General features: G+C 43.9%; 1 protein-coding gene and 1 long non-coding RNA gene across 2 annotated transcripts; one reads left to right on the forward strand and one right to left on the reverse strand.

Annotated features, from left to right (window-relative positions):
* Positions 1-782: 782 nt before the first annotated feature.
* Positions 783-12,454, reverse strand: LOC115387587 (alpha-2,8-sialyltransferase 8F-like). The gene is made up of 8 exons (XM_030090362.1): positions 12,222-12,454; positions 11,393-11,476; positions 9,982-10,050; positions 9,811-9,885; positions 5,576-5,720; positions 2,536-2,648; positions 2,343-2,435; positions 783-2,262 (listed from the first exon to the last, which is right to left on the reverse strand). The coding sequence occupies exons 1-8, from the start codon at positions 12,317-12,319 to the stop codon at positions 1,752-1,754; spliced, it is 1,188 nt and encodes a 395-aa protein (XP_029946222.1). The 5' UTR covers positions 12,320-12,454; the 3' UTR covers positions 783-1,751.
* Positions 12,455-15,892: 3,438 nt separating this feature from the next.
* On the forward strand, positions 15,893-20,495 carry LOC115387591 (uncharacterized). Its single transcript, XR_003931398.1, has 2 exons — positions 15,893-15,954; positions 19,267-20,495. It is a non-coding gene; the product is annotated as an uncharacterized LOC115387591 (long non-coding RNA).
* The last annotated feature ends 2,806 nt before the right edge of the window (positions 20,496-23,301 follow it).

A 23,301-nucleotide genomic window follows, 5' to 3' on the forward strand; every position in this document is an offset into this window, starting at 1 on the left:
TTTGAAGTTTGTTATGGACACTCGACCCCTGCTTTAGATTATTCTTGTCTGGTTTGGTTGCCTGAAATAAACCTGTTTTGACCCTGATCCAGCTCTGCTCTACAGTTGGGTTCGCCCCGGTCCGTGGCACACGGGTTATTACAAGATCTGGTCAAGTGGGGAGACCTCCTGATAGAATGGATTTGAGAAACAGTGGACACATGGTCGTTTAAATGATGAAAAGAAGGCTTAAAATGTAATTCATGCAGTCATTTGAAACAGTGTTAATTTGTACATGTTGTAAACAAAGAGAAACAGAAACTTTACAATGTTGAGGTTGAAATGAGTATGCAGGATGCTAATGTTCACATAAGCTGTCAGATATGTTGTTGCTGTCTACTTGAAGAATGACTTCAGTGAAAAATAGGACTATAGGACTACACATCCCATAATACTTTTCACCTACAGATTGCAGGCCAAGCAAGTTCCTGGTTTGACACAAGTTGTTCTGACATAAGCCCACCATGTCCCGTTTCCTTATTTTACAGTGGTATAGACAGTAACAAAGACAAATATCCATAATTATCTGCACTGCTTGCAAAGTCTAATAGTGTTGCCATCATTGCAAAGTTTCTTATTTTTATCACAAAGTAACACAGCGTGAAAAGCACATCTTCATAGAACAATTCTTTCACTGAGCAAGGACTGTAATCCAACTGTGACTTTCATCAGTCAAAGAAGATCTGGCTGTTCAAGATGAATACTTGGAAATTCTCTTCTTATTTTCATACTTGTAGATGATAAAACAGCAGCTAACAGAATTTATTACAATTTCATTTTAACATTTTATTACTGAAAAACAGTCATCACCTTTTGACTTAACAGTTAACAGTCTTAGTACTCTTTGAGGAAAGATTTTCATTACAAAAAAAAAATCTCAAGCGGCAGCTTGTAGAAATGTAGAAAAGACTTCTACTGTAGATCTTCAACTACAAATCTTATGTCTACAACTTACACTTATTCCTACTTACAGAGAAGGAAAACACCTGCCAGACAGGTTGCGCTGTTCTGTAGTTAAATCCGTGGCCACCAGAGGGCGACCTCCTTAAAAAATTCCTAGAGTTCAAAACAGGAAAAAATATTTTCTGTAATGAAGGAATTCAAGGACAAAAAATAAAATAACATAAAATAAAATAAAAAAAGACGCACGGGTTTCCTTTTTTTGTCTGTGAGAGATGAAGACTGAGTAAAAACATCTTCCTCTGAATATTTACTAATTAAAAACACATTGCAGTTTGAAAAGGCACAGTGGCTGACTTGGAACAAACCCACTGAAGAACTGATAAATGAATGTTATTGAAACACAACAGGTGTTTTATGATGCTATCCCATCAACAAATTGTTCATATCAGATTGAATAAATAAACAATCATCCAGACATTCATGATTCACTTTAGAGTCACATGTCTTCGAATCATGGGAGGTAGACAGAGAACCTGAGGAAACGTAACACAGAAACAGGGAAAATATGTTACCTCCACAAACTGGATTAGTTTGTTTTTTTTTAATTGGTTTAATCAAACAGAAATCAATGAAAAAGGCAAACAGATGATGGAGATCCTCAAGAAAGCACCAAGTAACATTTTTCCAGGTTCCAGCTGAAAATGTGTGAATGTGAATAAATAGATATACAATAGAACTTTTCATAACATTTGCCACTCAGTTCACAGTGCAAACATTTCATCTGTTGAAAGGTGGAGTCAGTAAGGCAATCAGTGCTTTCTTTTCTTTGTTTTTTTTGCAGGCATATCCTTCTCTGCTTCACAATCTCCCAGGTGAATCCTGAGGATGCCCTGACTATGCATCTTCAGCAGATATTTGAACTCGGCTGGCATGGAGTGATATCTCTTTGAAGATGGTTTGTTATCGTAGTAGTGGTTAGTCAGGGGGTGGCAGTCATGAGGGTGGACACTGAAAGGCCAGAATCCGTACAGATCCACGCTGTTGCACAGTTCCAGTGCCAGACTAACCATTATAAAGCCAGTGCTGAGCCGAGCTTCCTTCAGGCCTTCGGAGCGCCAGTAGATGGACAGATTTCTTATGTATTCAGGGTTAAAGGAGACAGGTCTAATGGCACTATCAAAGTCTTCAATGGCATAGACGGCCCGCTGACACAGTTGAGTGTTAAAGTCAAAGGCGAAGGTTGGCAGGAGCAGCACCGCGTCTTCAAAGCGGTGCAGACTCTCCACAAATGGATGACGATGGTTGTTCAGAGAGGAGAACCTGCAGACAAAACAGCTGATGTGAAGAAACAAGACTGAAAGTGTTTTACTGACAAGACAAAGATTCACTCTCCAACTCACTTCTTTTCGAGGATACTCGGGTTTGCTGTCACAAGGTTAGTCTTCTTGCCAACGTCTTTCTCCAATTCACTGTCCAAAGGTGGGATGTTGCACCTGAACAAGCAGAGAGAAGACCCACAAATCCTTACATGAACTTTTCAGAGAAAGAAGTTCAGTTCAGTTGATATCCATCCTCAGTCCTTAAATCTCTCACCTGATTACAAACTGAGCCGAATCGATTTGTTTTCCACATTTGCTGTTGATCAGGATCCCACCGTTCCCCACCACGGAGCAAGTGTCCCATTTCTTTTTGGGGAGAGGATGGTCCTGGATTCAAAGACATTAGCAAGAGTTTCAGTGTGTTCATCTCAAGTTTCAAATTGTGATTATGTTGCCTCAACACACATCTACATTGGGTTTGGTTATATAGAACTTTTAGTTTTAATCAATCTTCAATCTTTATTTATTATCAGTAAATAAATACAGAGATAATGAGATCATTCTTGTCATCAAAGTTTTTGTTTTTAGTCACAACAGGAGCTCAGGACAGTAACGTTCCATTTTACCGTTGTAATGGCCTTTGCTACCATCTGGCTGATCACCCTCCTGAACAGACTATCCTCCATTGGCATCACCCAGACTACGAGACTGGTTCACGTCTTGCCTATTTGGATGCATTAAGGTCGCAAAACTCAAATCCATTGAATCCATCCCTTTCTTCATCAACACAAGTGAGCTCCATGTCTCTGTCCTGGGGTGTGTCATCTTCATCATTGGCCTCCTTCCCCTTGGCAATATCTTCCACAAATGTAACTTTAATTTCCACTACTACAGTGTCGTCACTGATTGCATTGCTGAAATGAAAACCTGGTCCCCCTAAACTTCCTTAAACAGTAATAAAACTGAGGCTTTTCTCATTGTAACCAAGTCCCTTTATGGGAGGAGAGAGAGGGGCTACGCAGAAGAGGGAAGCGGTGGCATGGGAGGGTGAGGTGGATGGTGGGGGGATGTGGCCTGGAGGGAGGGAAGTTGTGATTCTCTGGCTCTTGGGCTATGCGGTTGGAGCACTGGGGGGTTTCACACTGGTCCATGCTGGGTAGCCGTTTGTGAGGGCCATTTCTCCTGGGTATGGTCATGGCCTTCTACCTGAGTGGGTGGGGTTGGTTCTTGGGCTCTTGGGGCCCTGAGCCCTCTGCTCTGTCTGCCCCGGGTGTCCGGTGCCTGGCGGGGTTAGCGTGTGCCTGTCTTGGTCCCATGGGGCCTGGGCCCCCTGGCTGCCGGGGATTCTGACTAACGCCCTCCTCTGACCCTTCTGGACCAGTGCATCAACGTCTTCCTGGGTTGGTGGCTGGGATTTGTGCTCTGGGGCTGCTGACGATTGCCTGGGTCTTGAGGACCGCACTGATCTGCTTCTGATCTTCCCAGAGTTCAGAGGTTATATTTCATGATCAGTCATATTTACATGATCACACTGATCTTTCATCACTCTGCACTATACTCTGCATGTGGACTCAACATGTTGTCTTGTGTGGTGTTAGACTAATGACTATCTGTGTTAGGTCTCTCCTGTTGCTCCGGCTTGTAATTTCATACCTGGATCCTCAGCTCTCCCTCTCCCTTGGTTTCAGGGGAGGCGTGGAGCGAGAGAGGAAGACATAATTTTAAAAAAAACCCTGTGGGCTCTTGTAACAGCTGCACATTGTGTCTTGTGAGATTCCCTCCCAAGCCCCCTGCCCGCTCCGACAGTATGAGTGGACACTGCCTTTCAGTCATGACCTACAGTTCATGACCATAGGTGAGGGTGGGAACGTAGATTGACTGGTAAATCGAGAGCTTCGCCTTTCGGCTCAGCTCCTTCTTCACCATGACGGACCAATGCAATGACTGCATTACTGCAGCCGCTGCACCGATCTGCCTGTCAATCTCACGCTCCATCCGTCCTCCACTTGGGAACAAGACCCCAAGATACTCCTCCACTTGGGCCAGAGTCTCTCCATCGACCTGGAAGGGGCAAGCCACCTTCTTCCGGTCGAGAACCATGGCCTCAGATTTGGAGGTGCTGATCCTTATCCCTGTCGCTTCGCACTCGGCTGCGAACCGCCCCAGTGCATGATGGTCCAGGTTCGATGGAGTCAACAGGACAAACTCATCTGCAAAAAGCAGAGATTAAATCCTGTGGTTCCCGAACCGGACCCCCTCCGGCCCCTGGCTGCACCTAGAAATTCTGTCCATAAAGATTATGAACAGAACCGGTGACAAAGTTCAGCCCTGCTGGAGTCCAACATGCACTGGGAACAGGTTCGACTTACTGCCGGCAATGCGAACCAGACTCCTACTCCGGTCATACAGAGACCAGACGGGCCTTAACAAGGGGCCCCGGACAACTTATGAATGTTACTCAGTAATGAGCAAATGTAAGCTTCACATAGCATCCATAGTTTTAACAGGGTTCAGACACTTTTTCATTGATGTTTTTCAATGACTTTTTGATGACTTCTTCACTGATTATTTTTTTTAGTTTTCAAACATTACATGCTGAGGAGAGCTCCTCAGAGCTATTCCACTGTTCGTCTGATGTCTCCACCATTCGCCTTATCATCTTCACAACTCTCTTTCTTTCCTTGGCAGCATCTCTTCTGGCTGCCTTCAGCCTTCTTTGTAACACAGTCCATCTCTTCTTTGCAAGGACACAAAAAGAAAGAATATGATGCCCGCAACATCCTCCATGTTTGCCAGTGCGTAATGGTGTCACATCCTGCGTCATTACACGGCCATTCTTCACCCCACCAACATTCCAACCATAATCATAAACGCCACACTGATTTTGTTCTAGTCACGCTATTGCCGACAGAACCTGACCCAAACCGGTACCAGCTGCACAGTGGAAACGTGGCTAGAGACTGCAGACTTGGAACTTGGGAGACTCAGAGACTGCAGAGTAGAAACTGAGAGACTGAGGACAAGTGTTTAGAAATGACTATGTTGTAATTGCCACTTCATAAATAAAGCTGAATTTAATTGAAATTGAAGTTTGCATGTCAATGTTTGCCTCTTCCTGATTATCATTAACATTAGTCAATGTTGCTCTGCCAGTGTGGCAGCATGTGATTCAGGTCCAGACGTCTCGACCCTGACTTGTTATGACCCCTTCCGAAAATAAACCTGACTGCACGGTCATAGTTTGCCTACTAACATTGTGATTCGTGTTACAGTGTGTGAAAGCTAAGCTGTTAAGTGAGTGAAAGATGTCTTACCTTTGGAAAAGTACTGAACAAATTAGTTGTCACTTGAATGGTCTTGTTTGGGTCTCCACTGTAAACAATCACCGATCCCAGTGGAGTGTTGTTCTGGGTAACAATGGCATTTTCAGCCCCGTGGCAATTGCTGCTCAGCAGAGAACTAGTTACAAACACAATAATGAATTCAATCCAGGCATATTCAATACAGTGTTGTTTGCAGGTTAAATCAATCATATCTTCTCAACTTCCACAGAAAAGACAATGGTATTCAAAAGTCTTGTAGCTTCCAGTATGTTTTATTATAACTCACATGAACTTATGACATGTTATGTTTAGACTGTGGCTATAACTTCCTCTCCTCCTCTCTTTCTCTATCTGTAGCTGTTCTTTTTTAACCCAACATACAAAATAAACAAACACAACTGCAACAGTTCATGATGAAAGTCAACTCACGTGGACTGCAAACTATAAGTGAAGCTTTTCATAAGAGTAACACGTTTTTTCAAGTAGTCTTCTACGCCAATTAAAACTGTAAATGTCTTTGTGAAAATGAGTCCAGGTTGTTTCAAATATGTTCTGGATGCAAGAGGGTTTTTTTTTTTTTTTTTTTTTTTTTGTAACAGGTTTTATGATCCTTTAAGCTGTGTTTGTTGGATGTTTAATGGCAATGCTGCTGTTGCTCTTTTAAAAAATACCATACTTGACTGTTGTGAGGTCAACTGCTTTAAAAACATAAACATCTAGAGACATCTATATATTATGAATGAAAAATTTCATGGGGCATTATGGGCTGAGAAATTTGGACCCATGTTTTGAAATGTTGACATCATGAATGTCAGATATAGGATGTTTTATATAGTCTGTAGATTAAAAAAAAAAAAAAAAAAACGGGCTACATCAAATTCTATATATTTTAAATTCAGTTGTTGGTCTTTTGATGTGGATATTGGATTTTCTACCTGTGTGTGTTTGGATTTTCTTCATGTCCTTTTTTTTTTGTCCAAAAATCAATCTCTCGAAACTAGTGGTGGACAGTCAGGGATGCCATATGCAAAGATGGGTAGGACAATCAGTTGGGGTTGAAGAAATTCGGACCGAGGGGGGTTTAAATCATGAATCATGTCTCCACTAACACTGTTTACAGTAGCGGTGGGGAGCTGCAGACCATGGCTGGGGATGTTATCGGATGCTTGAAGGAATCCTTCAAGGATCTCCTCAATCCTGCCGTCATGTCTTCTGTGGAGGAAGCAGAGGCTTAGGTCTCAAGGGTGTTTGGTAAGCTCCTTGGTGGCAAGGCACCAGAGTGGATGAGATTTGCCCTGAGGGCCTGAAGTACATGGATTTACAGTGACTATCTTGGCTGACAGGCTTCTGCAAAATTGTGTGGTGGTCAAGGACAGTACCGTTGGATTGGCAAACCAGGGTGGTGACCTGCTTTTTTAAAAAGGGGAACCAGAGGATGTGCGCCAACTACAGGGAGATCACACACTTCAACCTCCCTGGGAAACTCCAGAGTGCTGAAGAGGAGGATTCCACCAATAGTCACACCTTGGATCCAGGAGGAACAATGTGGTTTTCATCATGGCTGTGGAACACTACACCAGCTCCACATTCCATTGGTGCTTAAGGGTTTGTGGGAGTTCACAAACCAATCCACATATGTTTTGTGGATTTGGAGAAGGTGTCTGACCGCATCCCTCGTGGTATCTTGTTGGAGGTTTTGAGGTTTTTTCCTGTATGACTCTCTGTACGACCGATGTAGGAGTCTGGTCCGTATTTCTGACAGTAAGTCAGACCTGTTCCCAGTGCATGTTGGACTTCAGCAGTCCTGCTCGTTGTTCCCAGTTCTGTTGCAACCAGGATGAGGATCAGCACCTTCAAATCCAAAGCCATGGTGAAGGATTTCAAGTATCTTGGGGTCTTGATCAAGAGTGGGGGAAGGATGGAGTGTGAAGTGGACTCAACCTTGAAGGTGTTGTTGTTCCCGGTCGCTCACAAGTACAAACCAGCAAGATATCTTGCAAGAAATTGTCAAAGGTATGGAGAAAGAAAATTTTTTTTCAAGGTGCGATTGAGGAATCAGAGGCCGTGTGGCATCTGACGTTAAACATCTGTCTCTGTGCTCTTTGGCAGGGGTTAATTTGGCGAGTATGAGACTTGCTGACAGCACACTGGCTGGATGCCATGTTTGTGCAAAAGGCAGCATCTGTAGAGATGCGACCGTTGTGTAAGTCTGTCGTGGTGATAAGGGAGCTGAGCCAAAAGGTAAAGCTCTTGATTGACAGGTCAATCTACATTCCTACCCTCATTTCTGGTCATGAGCTTTGAATCATGACCGAAAGGAAAAGATCGCCTGATACAAGCAGCTAAAATGAGCTTCCTCCGAAGGGTGGTCGGGCACTCCCTTAGAGATAGGGTGAGAAGATACATCATCAGGGAGGACTTCAGAGTGGAGTCGCTCCTCCTCCACATCCAGAGGGGTCAGCTGAGGTGGCTCGGGCCTCTGGTTTGTAGCCTCCCTGTGGAGATGTTCAAGGCATGTCCCTCTAGGAGGAGAATGGGAGCGTGTCCTAGGGAAAGACCTAGGACACGCTGGATAGACTATGCCTCTGGCCTGGCCTTTGAATGGCTTCAGATCCTCCAGGAAGAGCTGGAGGAAGAGTCTTGGGACAGGAAAGTCTTGGCATTCCTACGTAGTCTGTTGCCCCCACAACCCGGCCCCACATAAGCAGTAGAGAATGAATGGATGGTGGAGATTCTGTTACTTTCTTGTTGCTTTTTTTTTTTACTTTTTTTCACAGATGGATTTTTCAGCAAATATCACAGGCAGGTAGGGATGGGTACCTTTCACATCTGAATCGATACGATACCGATACTCGGTACCTGCGAATCGATACCAATATTTTTCGGTACCTGTTTTCGATACTTTTTTTTTTTTTTTTGGGGGGGGGGGGGGGGGGGGGGGGGGGGGGAATATGCATTTGGTAATTAAAGTTATTTTGTATATTTAAAAAAATAGTCAAAACTTCGGAATTTTCAACATTTATGCTTCAATAACATCAACTGAAATAACTCCAATATAGAACTTGAGAAAAATGTGTGTGGGGATAAAGTAAAAAATTTAAATAAATAACAATAATAAATAACATAATAAAAATAGACTCAAATAAATAGCTGTATGAAATGTTTCACATTAGCAGCACCAGGCACCTCTACAGTAAACAAACACTCAAAGGTATGGACTCTATGCACAACTTCAGGAGGCTCCTTGTTTCCTGTCTTTCATGACAGGACGAGCTGATTAATGCAGGTGTGTCTGACCTCTGGAACAGCTTCAGACACACCTGCATTAATCAGCTCATCCTATCATGAAAGACAGGAAACAAGGAGCGTCCTGAAGTTCAGGAAGTGGCTGAGTTGTGCATAGAGCCTATACTGGAGGATCAGAATTGTATGGTTCCAACTCGTGATTGGGCAGTCATAATGCCAATCAAACGCCACGTGGGACCGCTTTTGCGTGATGACATATCATGTCGAGTCGCCGCCTCGATGCGCGCTCTTGTTTCGAGCCGCGCATGCGCAGAGCATTGTTTAGGAAGTGACATGCAGCGGGAGCGACAATCGCAGAAGCAGAAGCGGCTTGTCCCTCCCGCAAACAACTCAGAACAGGGGCGGGGTGGTCATCGGGAGGTTTCCCGAACGGCCGGTGTGTGTGTGTCCCCCCCCCCCCGCCTGCTCTCACGGCCCGTGTGCGTGTCCGCTCTCCCGGTATATTATATATTTGCTCCCGGTCTGCGAGTCAAAACACTCCGAAGATTTTGGACCCACGTAACCGCGTCCTCCACTCTTGCCGATGTATAAAGTCAAGGTGCGTTCAGGGTCAAAAAAAAAAAAAAAAGGTGCGTTCAGGTACCGAAATGTGGTACCGACGGATTTCCCGTGAATCGATACTCGGTACTTCAGCGGGAATTCGGTCGGTACCAAAAAATTACCGAAATTCGGTACCCATCCCTACAGGCAGGGAAACCAACTTCTTTACAGTCAAACAGATTTGTTGGAACAATTTATAAGAGTCCCAAAAAAAGTGACAAGAAAGCAAAGAATGACAGAAGATCCTTGGGATAAATAGTGTGTACAAGTGAAGTGTGCGTGCATCGCTCAAACTCCAAGGACCTTGTATTTTAAATTTTTCCAGCAGTAACAGCAGTCTGGTGTGTATCAGATGCACAAATTTGAGTCATTTTTCTCACCTAAACTTCTGGTAATTTTCATCCTTCTTCTTCCAGGGCTCAGCATAACATTTTGCTATGTTGTTGATGGTTTTACTGTTTAAAACACACATTCACACACATAGTTGAAAAGTTTCATCCCTTTATTTTGTTGAAGGAGGGAGACTGGAGGATGATCATGTTTACTCTCACCTGCAGTTTTTACGTTCGTCTGAAGACACTGGGAACCTTTTCTTCTGAGGAGGTTGTCGAGATTCCACACTGTGGCATCATGACACAGTTCAGATTAGTAACAGGCAGATAAAATAAACTGTTCAGTTGTAAACACACAGTTTCCTTGTTTCATTTCCAATGATCTGTCAACTAACGTCAACTCAGAATGAAAATGTGATGGTTTTGGAGTTCAGTAAGGCTCGAAAAGGTGACGTCAGACCACAGTGCATGCTGGGGTTTGCTGGTGGTACCACCGCACCTCGCGTTCCCCATGACATTGAATCCACTATTGTTCCACACCCCCACCAGGGGGGCACAGGATAATGACTGTCCACCTGCCAAAAAAAATCATTTGGGAGGGCAGTTTGGCGCCCCTCCCCATACACAAGGCCCTGCCCACGATGCACTGCGAAATCATGTGATCTTTTCAGCCTTACACACAAAGCTAGAGCCCACAAGTTACTTAAGTTGGTCTCATGTTTTGTTACGGATAAATTTACAAGGGACAAAAATATAAGCACAGCACTTTCATTTTGCTCCTAGCTTTCATGAGAAGTACTCAAAGATCTAAGACTTTTTCTCAGGAAACGAAAGGCTTTTTCTCTAAAACAATGTTCACAAATTCATCTAAATCTTTTTTAGCGGCCACTTCTCGTGGCTGAGATAAATCATCCCCCCTTCAAGTATTAAAGATCAACATGCTGATGTGATCGGGTCAGTCACTCAGTATCTGGTGTTACCATCATTTGCCTCATGCAGTGATTCTAATCTCGATAGAGATCATCGGATCTGTGTGTTTTCTCAAGCAGCAATGCGTGTCCAGTGGACCAGTCAACCATGACCATCACCTCATGTTACATCCCTCTTTGATTTCGTCATTGTTGCAATCAGGATGCCAGTTGCATGCTATCTGTAAGCTTGCAAACTCTGTGGCATTGTGCTGTCTGATAAAACCAACATTCCAGAGAACTGATCATCTCTCCTGAAGGAGACATGTTGCACTGCTTGACACAAATCATGGTCACAACAGACACATTAAAACTGCATATTTTAGAGTGGCCTTTCATTGTGGTCAGTCTAAGAAACAACAATCCGGCTCTCTTATATTCATCTTGATTTGTGAGCAGTATTTGAGAGGAATCAGAGATTAGTTGAATTTAGTTAAATTCTTGAAATTTGTGCACCAGAACTTCCTGTTTGGACAGATGAATCTGCCTTTAAATGCAAAACATGATTAATCACGATAAACTATGGAAATGCTGCGATTACTCGTGATCAGTTATTCGTAGTAATGATTCATTCTCACTATCAAAATACGACTTCGTATCTGAAGACATTGCACATTGAACAGAGGGTATAAATGCATAAGAAGAGTAAAAACTTTAACTACATGTGTGCAGGAGCCTTGTGTCTCGCAGAGTCTTCGGTGCCAGTTTTCTGTTCCACTTCCTTTTTTTGATGGTGCCACGAATCACTAAAAAACAGACACTGAGATCTTAATATGCATGAACAGCCATCAGACAGTTGTGGTGTTATGATGTGTGTTATCTGTGGGATGTAATGCTGCAGTTTCTGCAGTTGCAAGTGATTCAGTTTGACGTGTGTGTTGGGAAAATTGTTCCTGTTCAGTTTGAACATCCTCTCATGTTTCACTTTACCTGGAAAAAAAAAGGTTTTGTCTCAAAAAATAAATAAAAAATATTTTTGTGCTTTGATTTCTTTCTCTAAAATCTAAACTTTCAATGGCAGCATCACGGTTTCACTTTACCATTTTTTATCAGTCGTACCCTCATCATCATCATCATCATCATCATCATCATCATCATCATGCTCTTAACCCGTATGAGGGCTTCCAGTACATCATTGTCATCAAAGAAAAGTTAGTTAGTTACTGACTGTGCATCATTTAATAACTATTGACAGAATTTCGATATGTTATTTACTGTGTGATGACTGACATGATATTATTCCAGACAATAATCACCAAATGAATGAAGTGACGGGCACAGAAAGCAACATATTTTGCATTGATGTTAATATTTTGTCTGTAACTTAGGCTTTTTGTCAAAGATGATGTGGATTAGAAAAAAATGTGTCAAATTGTCCTTCTTTGTCACATCAACAGGTTACAATACCCAGTTCTTCATATCCTTACACAGTTTTCAGTGGTCAGAATTCAAAGGCTTTCTCAGGTGTGTGTAGTGTAGCGACAGACTTACTGGCTGTGGAACTTGTACCAGGTAACACTGGTCAGCAGACTCCCCAGGAGGAAGATGGTGACCAGAGAGAAGAGCGGCTTTCGGATGTGTAGCCTCATGTCTTTCTGTCCCGTCTTTCTAACACTGACTCATTATCTGGTATCTGCTTTCTCAGACACTCCACCACCTCCTCCTAAAACAGCTTTGCCTGGCAGTACCTCACACTCATTCAAGAGTGTGAGTCTCTGCCTCTTGCCTTTCTTCAGTATCCTGAAAGCTCTCTAGTCCTCCTCCTCCTCCTCCTCCTCTTCCTCCTGCTCCTCCTCCACCTTGCCTGAAGTTTCTCCTCCTCTACGGGAGTGAGTTCAAGCCTCCTCAGTCACAGTTTATCTGTCCAGGCAAGTCTTCCTCTGCCGTATTCCTCCACCTTGGTGCTACGGACTCTCCGCTGAGGTGGAAGCTGATATCTTCTTGCTCCAGATTTGACTGCACTCTTTCTTCTGACTTCTTAATCCAACCATCTTCTTCATTCTCTCTCTTTCAGCCTATTTTGTTGTAAAGTTCTCAGTCCCTAAATTCCCAGTACTACTTTCCACACTACCTACCCAGCCTCACAGCAGTTTGTGATTTGAGTCAGGAAACTTAATCTGCATCCAGGAATATGCTTTGCACACATTTTTTCGTGTCCCAAACAGTGACATTCAAACTGATACATTTCAATTGGAATCATCTTCCATCTATTGGTGGCTCCCATTTCCCGATTAAACAATGCATATGTTGTGATATTATTGTCTCTTTTTTTCAGAAAGTCAGGTATTAACCGATTTTACTGTTATGGCTCTGTCCGCACTGAAGATAACTTTAAAGTTGTGTTCACCCACGCTGCTGAACGTTAACATTCTGGAAACATTCCAGCTTTTCGTGATCCAGAGCCATTCAAATATAGACTGCAGTTCTACGTGGTTACATTCTCGGCTGAAATAGTTTCAAAGGTTATTAAAGCCACATATGGAAAGCAGGCCAAACTGAACAGGTAAGGTTTGAGTTTGCACTTGAAGATGGGCAGAGTGGCTGAGTGATGGAGATCAGGTGACAGTGAGTTCCAGAGGAGCTGAAAGCTCTGCTCAGTACCATTTCCACCCAAAAACCCCAGAAGTATTCTAACCACATGAAAGATTGGGCAGAGATTTTTCAAGAGACTTTCATCGTCTTGCATTGTGCTGCTTTCTTGACTGTGAGAAGCTGTCACATTTACTGAGCACAGAAGAATGATCTCAAATAACTGATGGTTGTGTTTTTCAAACCAAGTTGTTTGAGATTAATCAACCACAAAGCAGCGAGAGTGGCCAACAAAATGCTTCTGTCTGTCTAAATATTATAATTTTCTGAGTCATCTTAAAGCGAAACAACAGCCCCTGCAGGCCTTGGGTGTAACTGCAGCTTAGTGAAACACTCGTGCCTGTGGCTTGCGTCCATGTACGTGCACTGAAGAGAGGAACTCCTTCCTCGCTCTTTTAGCAGCGCTCGAGTAAAATTTAAGTTTCTTCTGCCTGGTGGGGTCTGTGCTGGAGTTGTGGCAGTGCTAGAAGCCGGTCTTTCCTTACTTTCTGGAAGCTCCATCCTCAATACTGCTCAGTTGTTGCTCGCTAAGCATCTGGCGGAGTAATGGCGGACAAAACGAAACCTAAGGAAATCAGGTCTGTGGGAGCTCGCATTACGTCACATCATCTCAAATTCTCTCCAAAAAAACTCTGGTGCCGGACCGGCACTGCAACTTTCAAGTGACAATTTAGCGCTGTTAGAGGTACTTACAATGAATATGTCAGGGCACATTGTACACATTATTGAATATTTGTAACATATTTATGGTGGAAAATAAGTATTTTTAAAGTTGAAAAACTCCTTAATGCACCTTAAAAAAAAATATAGGCATTCTTGCATTGAAAAATTTTAATTTAGACAATAAGTTAAAGGATAAGTTCAATTTAAACAGTTTTCACGTTGTTTATAGAAAGATGTAGAACAATATACTCACTCAGAAGGGTTTTCTCTTCCAAAAAGTGGTCCGGGAGAAATTTAGATCCATAGTCGATCTATAAAACCGCAACAGCATGTATTTTGCGGCACCGGGCTGGGGTGGAGGAGAGGCGTGAGCGGACCATGAGGAAATATTGGTGAAACTAATGAGTTTTTGGACGATTAAAGCCGTTTTGGGAGCCGGCGCCACACATGCCCCATTGGCTAACAGTATACGGAGGTCTGCAGCTTGACTATTGATCTAAATTTCTCCCGGACCACTTTTTGGATCAGAAAACCCTTCTGAGTGAGTATATTGTTCTACATCTTTCTATAAACAATGTGAAAACTGTTTAAACCGAACTTAACCTTTAAGTGACAGAATGGGGGTACGGGGATAATGGGATGTTCCTGTTGAAGGAGATGGACACAGGTCCTCTCATGTGCTCTGTTCAGCACTGCTCGACTTAACGCAGTAGTTCTCTATTAGCTCAAGAACAGACTTTTTTTTTCAGATACTTCTGAGAAATCATTATGAAACTGCAACTGTGATTTCCGCGTTCCGCATTTATATCAGCATGCCGTTACATTTACCAACCGAGATAACAGCTAAAGACAAAGATAAAAACTGCTTTTAAATATCTTACATTCTTCATCTGCCGTTGACTTTATGGAAAATAAATTCACATGGGTTAGCAAAGCAACAGCCGGACTTGCATAATTCCAGTAGTTGTAGTCACTGTCGTGGGGATTAAACAGCCTCCCTGCTGATTGCCATCATGTGTGTTTTTGTGGTTGTTGACTTTCTGGTCATGATGTTTTGGTGTTGCGGTATGTGGGCTGTTCAGACAGAGAGAGGTGCAGCAGGCTGGCGTCCTTGCTGCAGAGCCCCGTCTGAACCAGCACCTAGAAACACTGAGGATTGTTATTGTCGCCTCATTAATTACATTATCATTTCATGGAGCTGTGTGATTACCAACGGGAGATATAAAATGGTTATCATTTTGGTGAGAGCACTTGATTATTATTGTTATTATTATAATTATGCATATGTAGAAAACCACCATCAGAATGGTGGACAGGGAGTCCTGCAGCAGTCCAGCAGCTCAGCAGAGCAGAACGTGTCCAGGTTTGTCATATGAAGACAATAAAGTTTGACTTTTTTTTTTGTTTTGTTTTGTTTTAACAGATCCTTTTCAGCACTTTTTAACAAAGACATCACAGAGGAAAAGAGACAAAGTAAACCTTGTCAATATAGAAATGGAACAAAGCAGCAGATGAACCACAACTTTTACCGCCATGGGTGGGTCATTGTAACAGATACTGATCATTCATGCTAGGGTTGGCAATCTGAATTAGATAAATGTTTTTAAATACTGGTTAAAATGATCTTTATGACCCGATGGGAAGCAATTCATAGCGGGATCTTAAAGTAGAGCGAAAAATATCCGCTATCTACAGCAGGAGTAAAACAGGAAAAACAGCAACCAATAGTCTTGCCAGGACACCTTGGTTGTAAACCAATCAAATCCCTCCGCCGTTCGACCTGCCCCCTGCGCGTACATTTCAATGGTGTGCACTGACCCTGGTTCAGTGCGCGCGTTGCCAAACTGAGAAGGACGGAGCGTCGTTGCAGAATGGCGGAGAAGAATGTTTCGGGGTTTACTTACCGTTGAGGGCGCCATAACTTGGCGTAGTGCAAATAAAGGAAAACGAAGAACCGAAGCGCTGAGGACAGGTTAGTACTGTAACAGCGGTGCTTGTGCATGCAAGCAGGTGCATCCAATCTCCAATGGGGTGGGAGCTGGGCAGAGCCTTGGGGAGATGCTACATTCGTGCTACATGCTAGTTTTCCAAGATTGCCAACCCTAGCTTTAAGGGGGGTTGTATTCAGTTTAATTGCTTAATTTATTTGATAAAAATAAAGAACTGCCTTCTTCTGTTGTCAGCGGTGATGGGAGAGGATGGAGAGTGCCCCGGTGGTGAACAGGGGCAGGAGAGCCGAGGCGTCAGTGCAGGAGCAAGCAGAAGTGTGGAGGTGGATGAAGGTGTAGGGAAGGGTGGGCAAGGATGGGGGTCATGACCCCCAAATTCCACATCCTCTGTGTCCGCTCCAGTCCGACCCCCGCAGCAAATACATTGCGATAGCTGTTCCATATCCTCCATTCCGCCATGTTCGGCTCCGTCTGGGTCCGCCTCGTCCACTCTGTTCCGCTCCGTCGGTCCAAAAATAGAGCCAAGGTCTATTTTTCTCTCTGGTCCGGTCCGTCCAGGTCCCCGCACGCATAAATTTCCACAATTAAGATCGCACCAAACAGGTAAGAGAACTCCAACAACCTCCGACTTTATACAAGATAAAATCATTTTGTCTTTATTAAAAACTTTAAACTGATTGAAGACGTTTTATTTGTCCTCACATTAATTTTCAGATATATCACGAATAGACATACCATGCTGATTAAAATATACACTTTAAAAAGTGGTACAAACAAAAATCAAAACATACTTTCAAGTTTTATATGACAAATTTCTATTTAGCCTGTAATCAAGCTATTGTCGAACGTTTCGGAATGTTTCCACAGCTGCATATATGGCCCATTTGTGGGCTATTGTCCATAAATGTCGTGTTTTCTGCAAAATACATATTCAGGACCATGTATGCATTTTATTCTGAATGGCCTGAATGTGCTCCTCGCGCATGCACTTCTCTGCTTGTCCGGCCGGCGGAACGGAGGTGCAGTGGAGCAGTCCAGAGCAATGCACGCACTGTGGGTTTTGAAAATACGGAGCGCAGCGAAGTGGAACGGACCGGAACGTGGTGGGGCGGAACGGAGTAGACATTGAGGTTGTGGAATTACGTGGGCAGAGTCTCTGCTGTTCAACTTGCTGAAAAACAGGTTCAGCCGATTGGCCTCATGTAGGTGAAATGTTCTTCATCTGGTCCATGACCAGTGGTGGTTCTCATCCCACTCCACTCGTCCCTCAAGTTGCTTGCTGGAGCTTGCTCTGCAGCTTCCGCCTCTCACGGCCTCCTCTGGTGATCACAGTTTGCTGTTGGATTGCAGGAATGGAGATTAGCTTTAAGTAGTCCAGGTTATGATCCGCTTCGCCGAGCGGAGGGAGTGCTGTGGCGTTGTATGCTTCCTTGACATTAGCATACAGTAGGTCTGTTGCCTTATTGTCTCTTGTCTTGCAGTCTATGAACTGGTTGAAATGGGCAGGGATGATGAGAGGTTGACATGATTAAACTCCTCAGAGATGCCTATGGACGCACTGGGGTGCAGAGTCTGCAGCCTGGCCGCTGCCACGTTGATGGCGTCACTGGCCCGCTAAGCATCTGCTGCCAGTCAGACAAAAACAAGGAGGATTATGGCATGGGAGAACTGTCTGGGAAAGTAATAAGGATGTGTGCAGCCCATTACCAATCTGGGCTTGTACACTTTGGGTTCCTCTGAGGGTGGAGAGGGATGATGTCTCAGACGCGTGTCCGCACGGCGAGTCAATCAATAAATTCCACTTTCCGACTATGGGTGTGGCGACCCATTTATTCTCTTTGGCGTATATAATTCCACTGTTTACAGGTAAAAGCTGGAGCAGGAAAGCTCCCATTTCCACCGGACAAACACAATCCCACACACCGCTCAGACACGATCCTACCTGCCAAACGAACACGGTAAAAAGACTGTAAGCTGTCTTTCTCTACACACCTGCAGCTAATCTCCTGGGCGCTCCTAATTTACATTCCCCATCCTGCTCCCCCTAGTGGTTAAAATAAAGAAATGGTAAATGGCTCCTACACAATGGATACTCACTGCCGGCAGTTCAATGTCCCAGTTACACACGTGTCCGGTGTTGCACCACTGGTTCACACAGACAGCCACTCCTCCTCTCTTATTTGTGCCACTGTTGATACAGTTCTGGTCCCCTTACACACACTAAATGCCAGATAAACTTACAACAGAGTCCAGCTTGTTGTCATGAAGCCATGAAGCACACAGTCTCTCCTCACGAGTATTGTCAGCTCTTTAATTTTATCTGTCAGTGATCTTACATTCTCCCCCACCATGGGAGGAAGATATGGCCGGTATCTTCTCCTCCATCTCTTCCCAGCTCTGCAGCCCCTGTAGTTCTGCCGCAGTTCTTTGGGTCGTATCATGTCTCTCACTATGCGGGCCACTGTGATGGCATTCAGCCATCCATGACAGTGCTGGAAATGAAAGATTTATAATCATAATTGTTGGTCCAAGGACATACCGGTCCAAGGACATCTTGTCTTAATGCCACACCTCTTCCCTACTCTGCAAAGGAGTTTGAAAAAAATGCCAAAAAGCAACATGCCGTACTTGTTCAGTGAACCAGTTTTGTTCCAGGTGGCATCTTGTGAAGGACAGGAATTCTCAGACATCAAGTGTTACTTCATTTATTTATTTATTTGATAGGGACAATTGCAGACAGACATAGTTACAAAACAATGTTTGCAGCTGATGTGGTGCATAAGAGTTTATAGCCAAAGCTTATTTGCAACTCCCATCCCTAGCTGGGCTTTTCTACACAAAATAACACTAATCATATAATCAAACTACCCTCAGACAGGCAGATCTAAAAGATGCTTAAAAACTCACAATTATACACATACACATACACCCCCTCCACACACAAGCCTACTATATACAACACTGAAAAACATCAACGCACTCACACTCATTTTCAAAACTTCAAGTTTTTCTACTTCCTCTGACTAATTTGTTCCATCTACAGCCTACAGACCAAGCGACAACCTCCGCTGGTAAAATCTGAAGATAATACAGAAGTGAAGAAAAGCTGTAATACCAGGAAACTTCCAGTAGGGTGCGATGATGTTGGTTTCAAAAAGACCCTGGGTCTCATTGGAACCCATTAAAAAAATGCTGATTTTCAGAGTGCAAATAAACATATAAAGCGCCCGGTTTCAGAACACGTTCTGGTCTCTGTCACTACAACCGTGTTGGCTTTACCAGCCTCTGATTTTCACATCAATCATCTGTTGATTTTATTTTACGGTTTGTGGTAGGTGTCCACTCTTCGCAGTGTAGCAGATACTGACACAGTGGCTAATGCTAATGTGATCACGGGTAAAGTGCTGGTGGCTCGAGTCCTCTCTCCCTCCCTCTTCTTGGGCGTGCATGGGTGTATCCACTCCAGTCTCAGGTATGTATGTTTATTGTCGCAGATAATAATATTAATATTTTCTTTGATCCAGGTGCTGCTGCAATCGGCTCGCTGAGTCACTGCTGCTTTGTCTTCAGCTGCTTTGTCTCAAGCATTTCTTTCCACCACCTGAAATCCAATCTGCATAACGCTATCGGTGATCCGGCGACTGCACCACATCCACGACACAGAGCAAATCCCTGGTTGCTTTGTGCAGCCCTTGTGATGGCCACATGCTCCAGGCCTGGGAGTGGTCTTGAACTGGGGCTCTGTCCCCTCTTCAGTGTGAATGATTGAATGAGTGTGTGAAAGTGTTGGTTGTGTAGGTGACAGTATTGATATGTGTTTACATGTATCTTTTTTGTTAATTTTGGTTTGTTCTTTTGATTGCAGAACCTGTTAAGTGTTTTATTTCTTTCCCTTCATAGTGGCTGGAGGCCAGTGGTGGCGGTGCTTGCGACCTGGTGGTGGCATCCCTCTGTCTTGTGTGCTGTGTTTCCGGTGGTGGGGGTATTTTCTTGTGTGTGTTTGCCACAGGTTTGGTGATTTAAGTTGATTTATTTTTATTTTGGAGGGTCCCTCCTCTGCACTAGCTCGGTCCCATCCACTAGGCCTCAGCCAGAGTAAATATCCCCTTTTCCCCTGACTGAGTTTTAGTGCATGGATGTCATTTCCTGGACCGGTACCGTCCTGCAGGATGTCTGGATCGACAGACTCCTGGACTAGACCCGACCCGATAAGATTTGTTCACACTACCAACTCATGACCGCATAGTACATCCGTTTACTTCTGAATGTAGAGAATATTTATTAAAATATTTATTGTTATTGTTTCTGTACTTTTATACAGCAAAACGAAGCGCAGTTGAAACGCCGATCCAATGGAGCATTCGGAAGTGCAGCACCTGGAGCAGGCAGGGCAGGAGGAGCTCATGTCGGTGTTACTGGGAAACGTCCAGTTAATGGACAACATGAACAGAATGCTGATGGAGAGCTCGGCCCAAAAATGAAAATGCTTTTCCATTATTTATCATTGTTTATCTTTGGTGTGTCTTTGCAGTGTGGTGTGAATAAAAGTCGCTGTAATAACAGATGCATGTTTTGTGCCATATAATAATAATAATAATAATAATAATAATAATAATAATAATGCATTGGTTATATATAGCGCTTTTCAGGACACTCAAAGACATATGTTTGTGTTAACATTGCACCAGGCAGGTAAAAATAAACTACAGTTGCAAAGTACTGTGATTACATGATATGTCTACATGCGCTACTTACAGAAAAGTAATTCAGTCTTTGAGAGAAGTTTATGACAAATGTGGAAATTTAATCACATCATGACAGCAGGGAGTTTAAGAACAAGCACACAGTTGTGATTTCCTCATTTCAATGTCTTTAATGAAACAATGTTAACAGTGGTGGCTACATAACGATGACCTTCGTAATGTAAACAGAAAGCAGAGTCCCTTCAGTCACCCTCGCAACATCAGTCATCAGAAAGAGTAAAGTCCTTCATCAGATCACAGATGTATTGAAAAAAGTCCCACCACACACGGAAGTTTAGCACAAATTGCTACTCGCTGAAATCTGTCCACCGGTAGAGTGGCGGTGGGTGGCACCAGGCAGCAGGCGATCTGCAGCTCACAGTCCTGATGATCATCTAGAACAGGGGTCAGCAACCTTTTTGTCATGGAGTGCCAGTTTAAAATTTTCTCATCAATGTATGTGCCATTATTAACTAAAACGCAAGTTAACACAAAATACAAAAAGATTTCTAACATACCTGGAAATTTACTCCATTCAGATAAAGTGCATAAAATCATATCTTTAAAGATATTTTTTCTGTTATTGCCTCCAAAAAGTGCTTTCAGAAACTTTGTGCTTTGTGCTCCGCATGCCGATGTTTCGAATTAACTGGTGCCCGTGTTAACTTGTGACCAATAGATGACTGAGACTTGTCGTTCTAGCGAACATCGGTTATCTACAGTTAAAGTGAATGTGTAAGTTTAAAGTCTTTTGTGAATCTTACTTTAACAACTGCTGTTATCAGCATGTATTTACACAGAATTCCGCCGTCACTCGTTAACATGGGAACCAGTTAATCCATAACACCAGCTGGACGATCGCTCCTATTCTGCTATGGAGCTCTTTGAACAACTCACTGTTGCGCGATTTGTTTCGATCTCGCCTCTCCAGTGTTTTTTCTCTCGGGGTTTTTATTAAAAAAGTGATTTTCAATTACCGTCGTGTTCCTCTGCTTGTTTTTGGACTGTTCTGCTTCCTGTTTAAGGCCTCAGTATGCTTCTCCGTTGCAGCGACGTCGTTCATACGCCGGCAACCCTACGCTGCCACTGAACATATCTTGCTTCTGCGTCAAGGGAACGCCCTCCTCTGCAATTTCAACGCCAAGCCGCTAAGCGAGTGTGGCGGTGTCTTTGTTTTGCAGTCGGCAGTCACAACAACAATGTGGCTTCCGTAGCTCCGACTTTACCTAAACATAGATCTATACACATAGATATTTAGACACAGATATCTAGACACGCGTGCACTTATCCAACATATGTCTGCATATATGACATATCTGGCGACACCAGGCTGTCGTGGAGGAGAGGCTGCGCAGACCACGATGAAATATTGGTGAAACTAATGAGTTTTTGGATGATTAAAGCCGTTTTAGGAGCAACTATACACATAGCCCCGTCTGCTAACAGTATAGGGATATGCGCTGCTCAATTTTGGATCTAAATTTCTCCCGAAGCACTGTTCGGATCAGAAAAGCATTCGGGGTGAGTTCTACTTCATTCTATAAACAACGCGAAAGTGGACCAATCACAGCCCTCGACGTTCATGTCACCATGCGTCGCCTCGACGCGAAGTCATGATGTTTGGGAGGTGCGCGTCAAGCCTTAGCGTAGCCCGACGTAGGGCTACGGCGTGGATGTCGTAGGAATGACGTCGCGGCAACGGGGAAGCATACTGAGGCCTTTACTGCGCACGTCATCACGTCACTACGTATGAGGGAACGCGTGCGCGGAACAAATGATCCCCCGTTTTTTTTCCGATCCGCTGTCAGGCACGGAGGGGATTATCGATCGGTGTACACCACCTCGTACAATCGGCTCTGAAATACAATCCGCTCCAAGTGAAACGGATCCACAGAGTACGGCTGCTTCTGCGGCCCTGTGCAGAGGTGTCATGGTGGGTGACATCTGCCAGGCTGCTTCCTGGGCGTCCGTGTCCACCTTTGTGCAGGAGTTGACAAGACACACCAAGGGAACAGGACTTAAATAGGGGCAGACAGGGGTGTGGCACGTTAGGCGGTAACGAGGCGGGAGCAGACAGAAACAGGTGGGGCAGGGCCAGCACAAGGGACAAACAAAACCAAAACCGGCCCAGAGCGCCCCCACATGGCCGCAGGGGCATGGGGCGTGACACACAATCACTGTTAAGTAATAAAACATCTTTGATTTTTGTCGTTTTTCTCAAACACCGTCGCTGGTGAGACGAGGGCGGCCAGTCGCAGTTTGATGGTGCTTTGATAGCTCGCCATGACAAATACACAGCCAAAGACACTTTATGAGAGTCTTCCATTATTGTTTTAGTTTGTACGTGAGCGACTATGTCCACAGTGACGTGCTGACATTTTACGGTGAAGCAATGACGTGGCTCCAACTGGCCTCCTTGTCAGTGGAAAAGCAAACTGTTTTTGTGGGGACACAAGATTTGAACCAATTCGGGCCCCATACCAAACCAGCACCAGGTTAGTTATGGAGGAAAAGGGACAAAAGAGCGACTTTGAAAAATACACCTTGAAGGAGGTTTTAGAAAGAGGCCTATGGAGTGAAATTATAGCAGTCATTTTCTTTACATCCAGTCTTTTCACCAGCAAATGA

This window comes from Salarias fasciatus, chromosome 4 (genome assembly GCF_902148845.1).
Source record: "Salarias fasciatus chromosome 4, fSalaFa1.1, whole genome shotgun sequence".
Taxonomy (NCBI): domain Eukaryota; kingdom Metazoa; phylum Chordata; class Actinopteri; order Blenniiformes; family Blenniidae; genus Salarias; species Salarias fasciatus.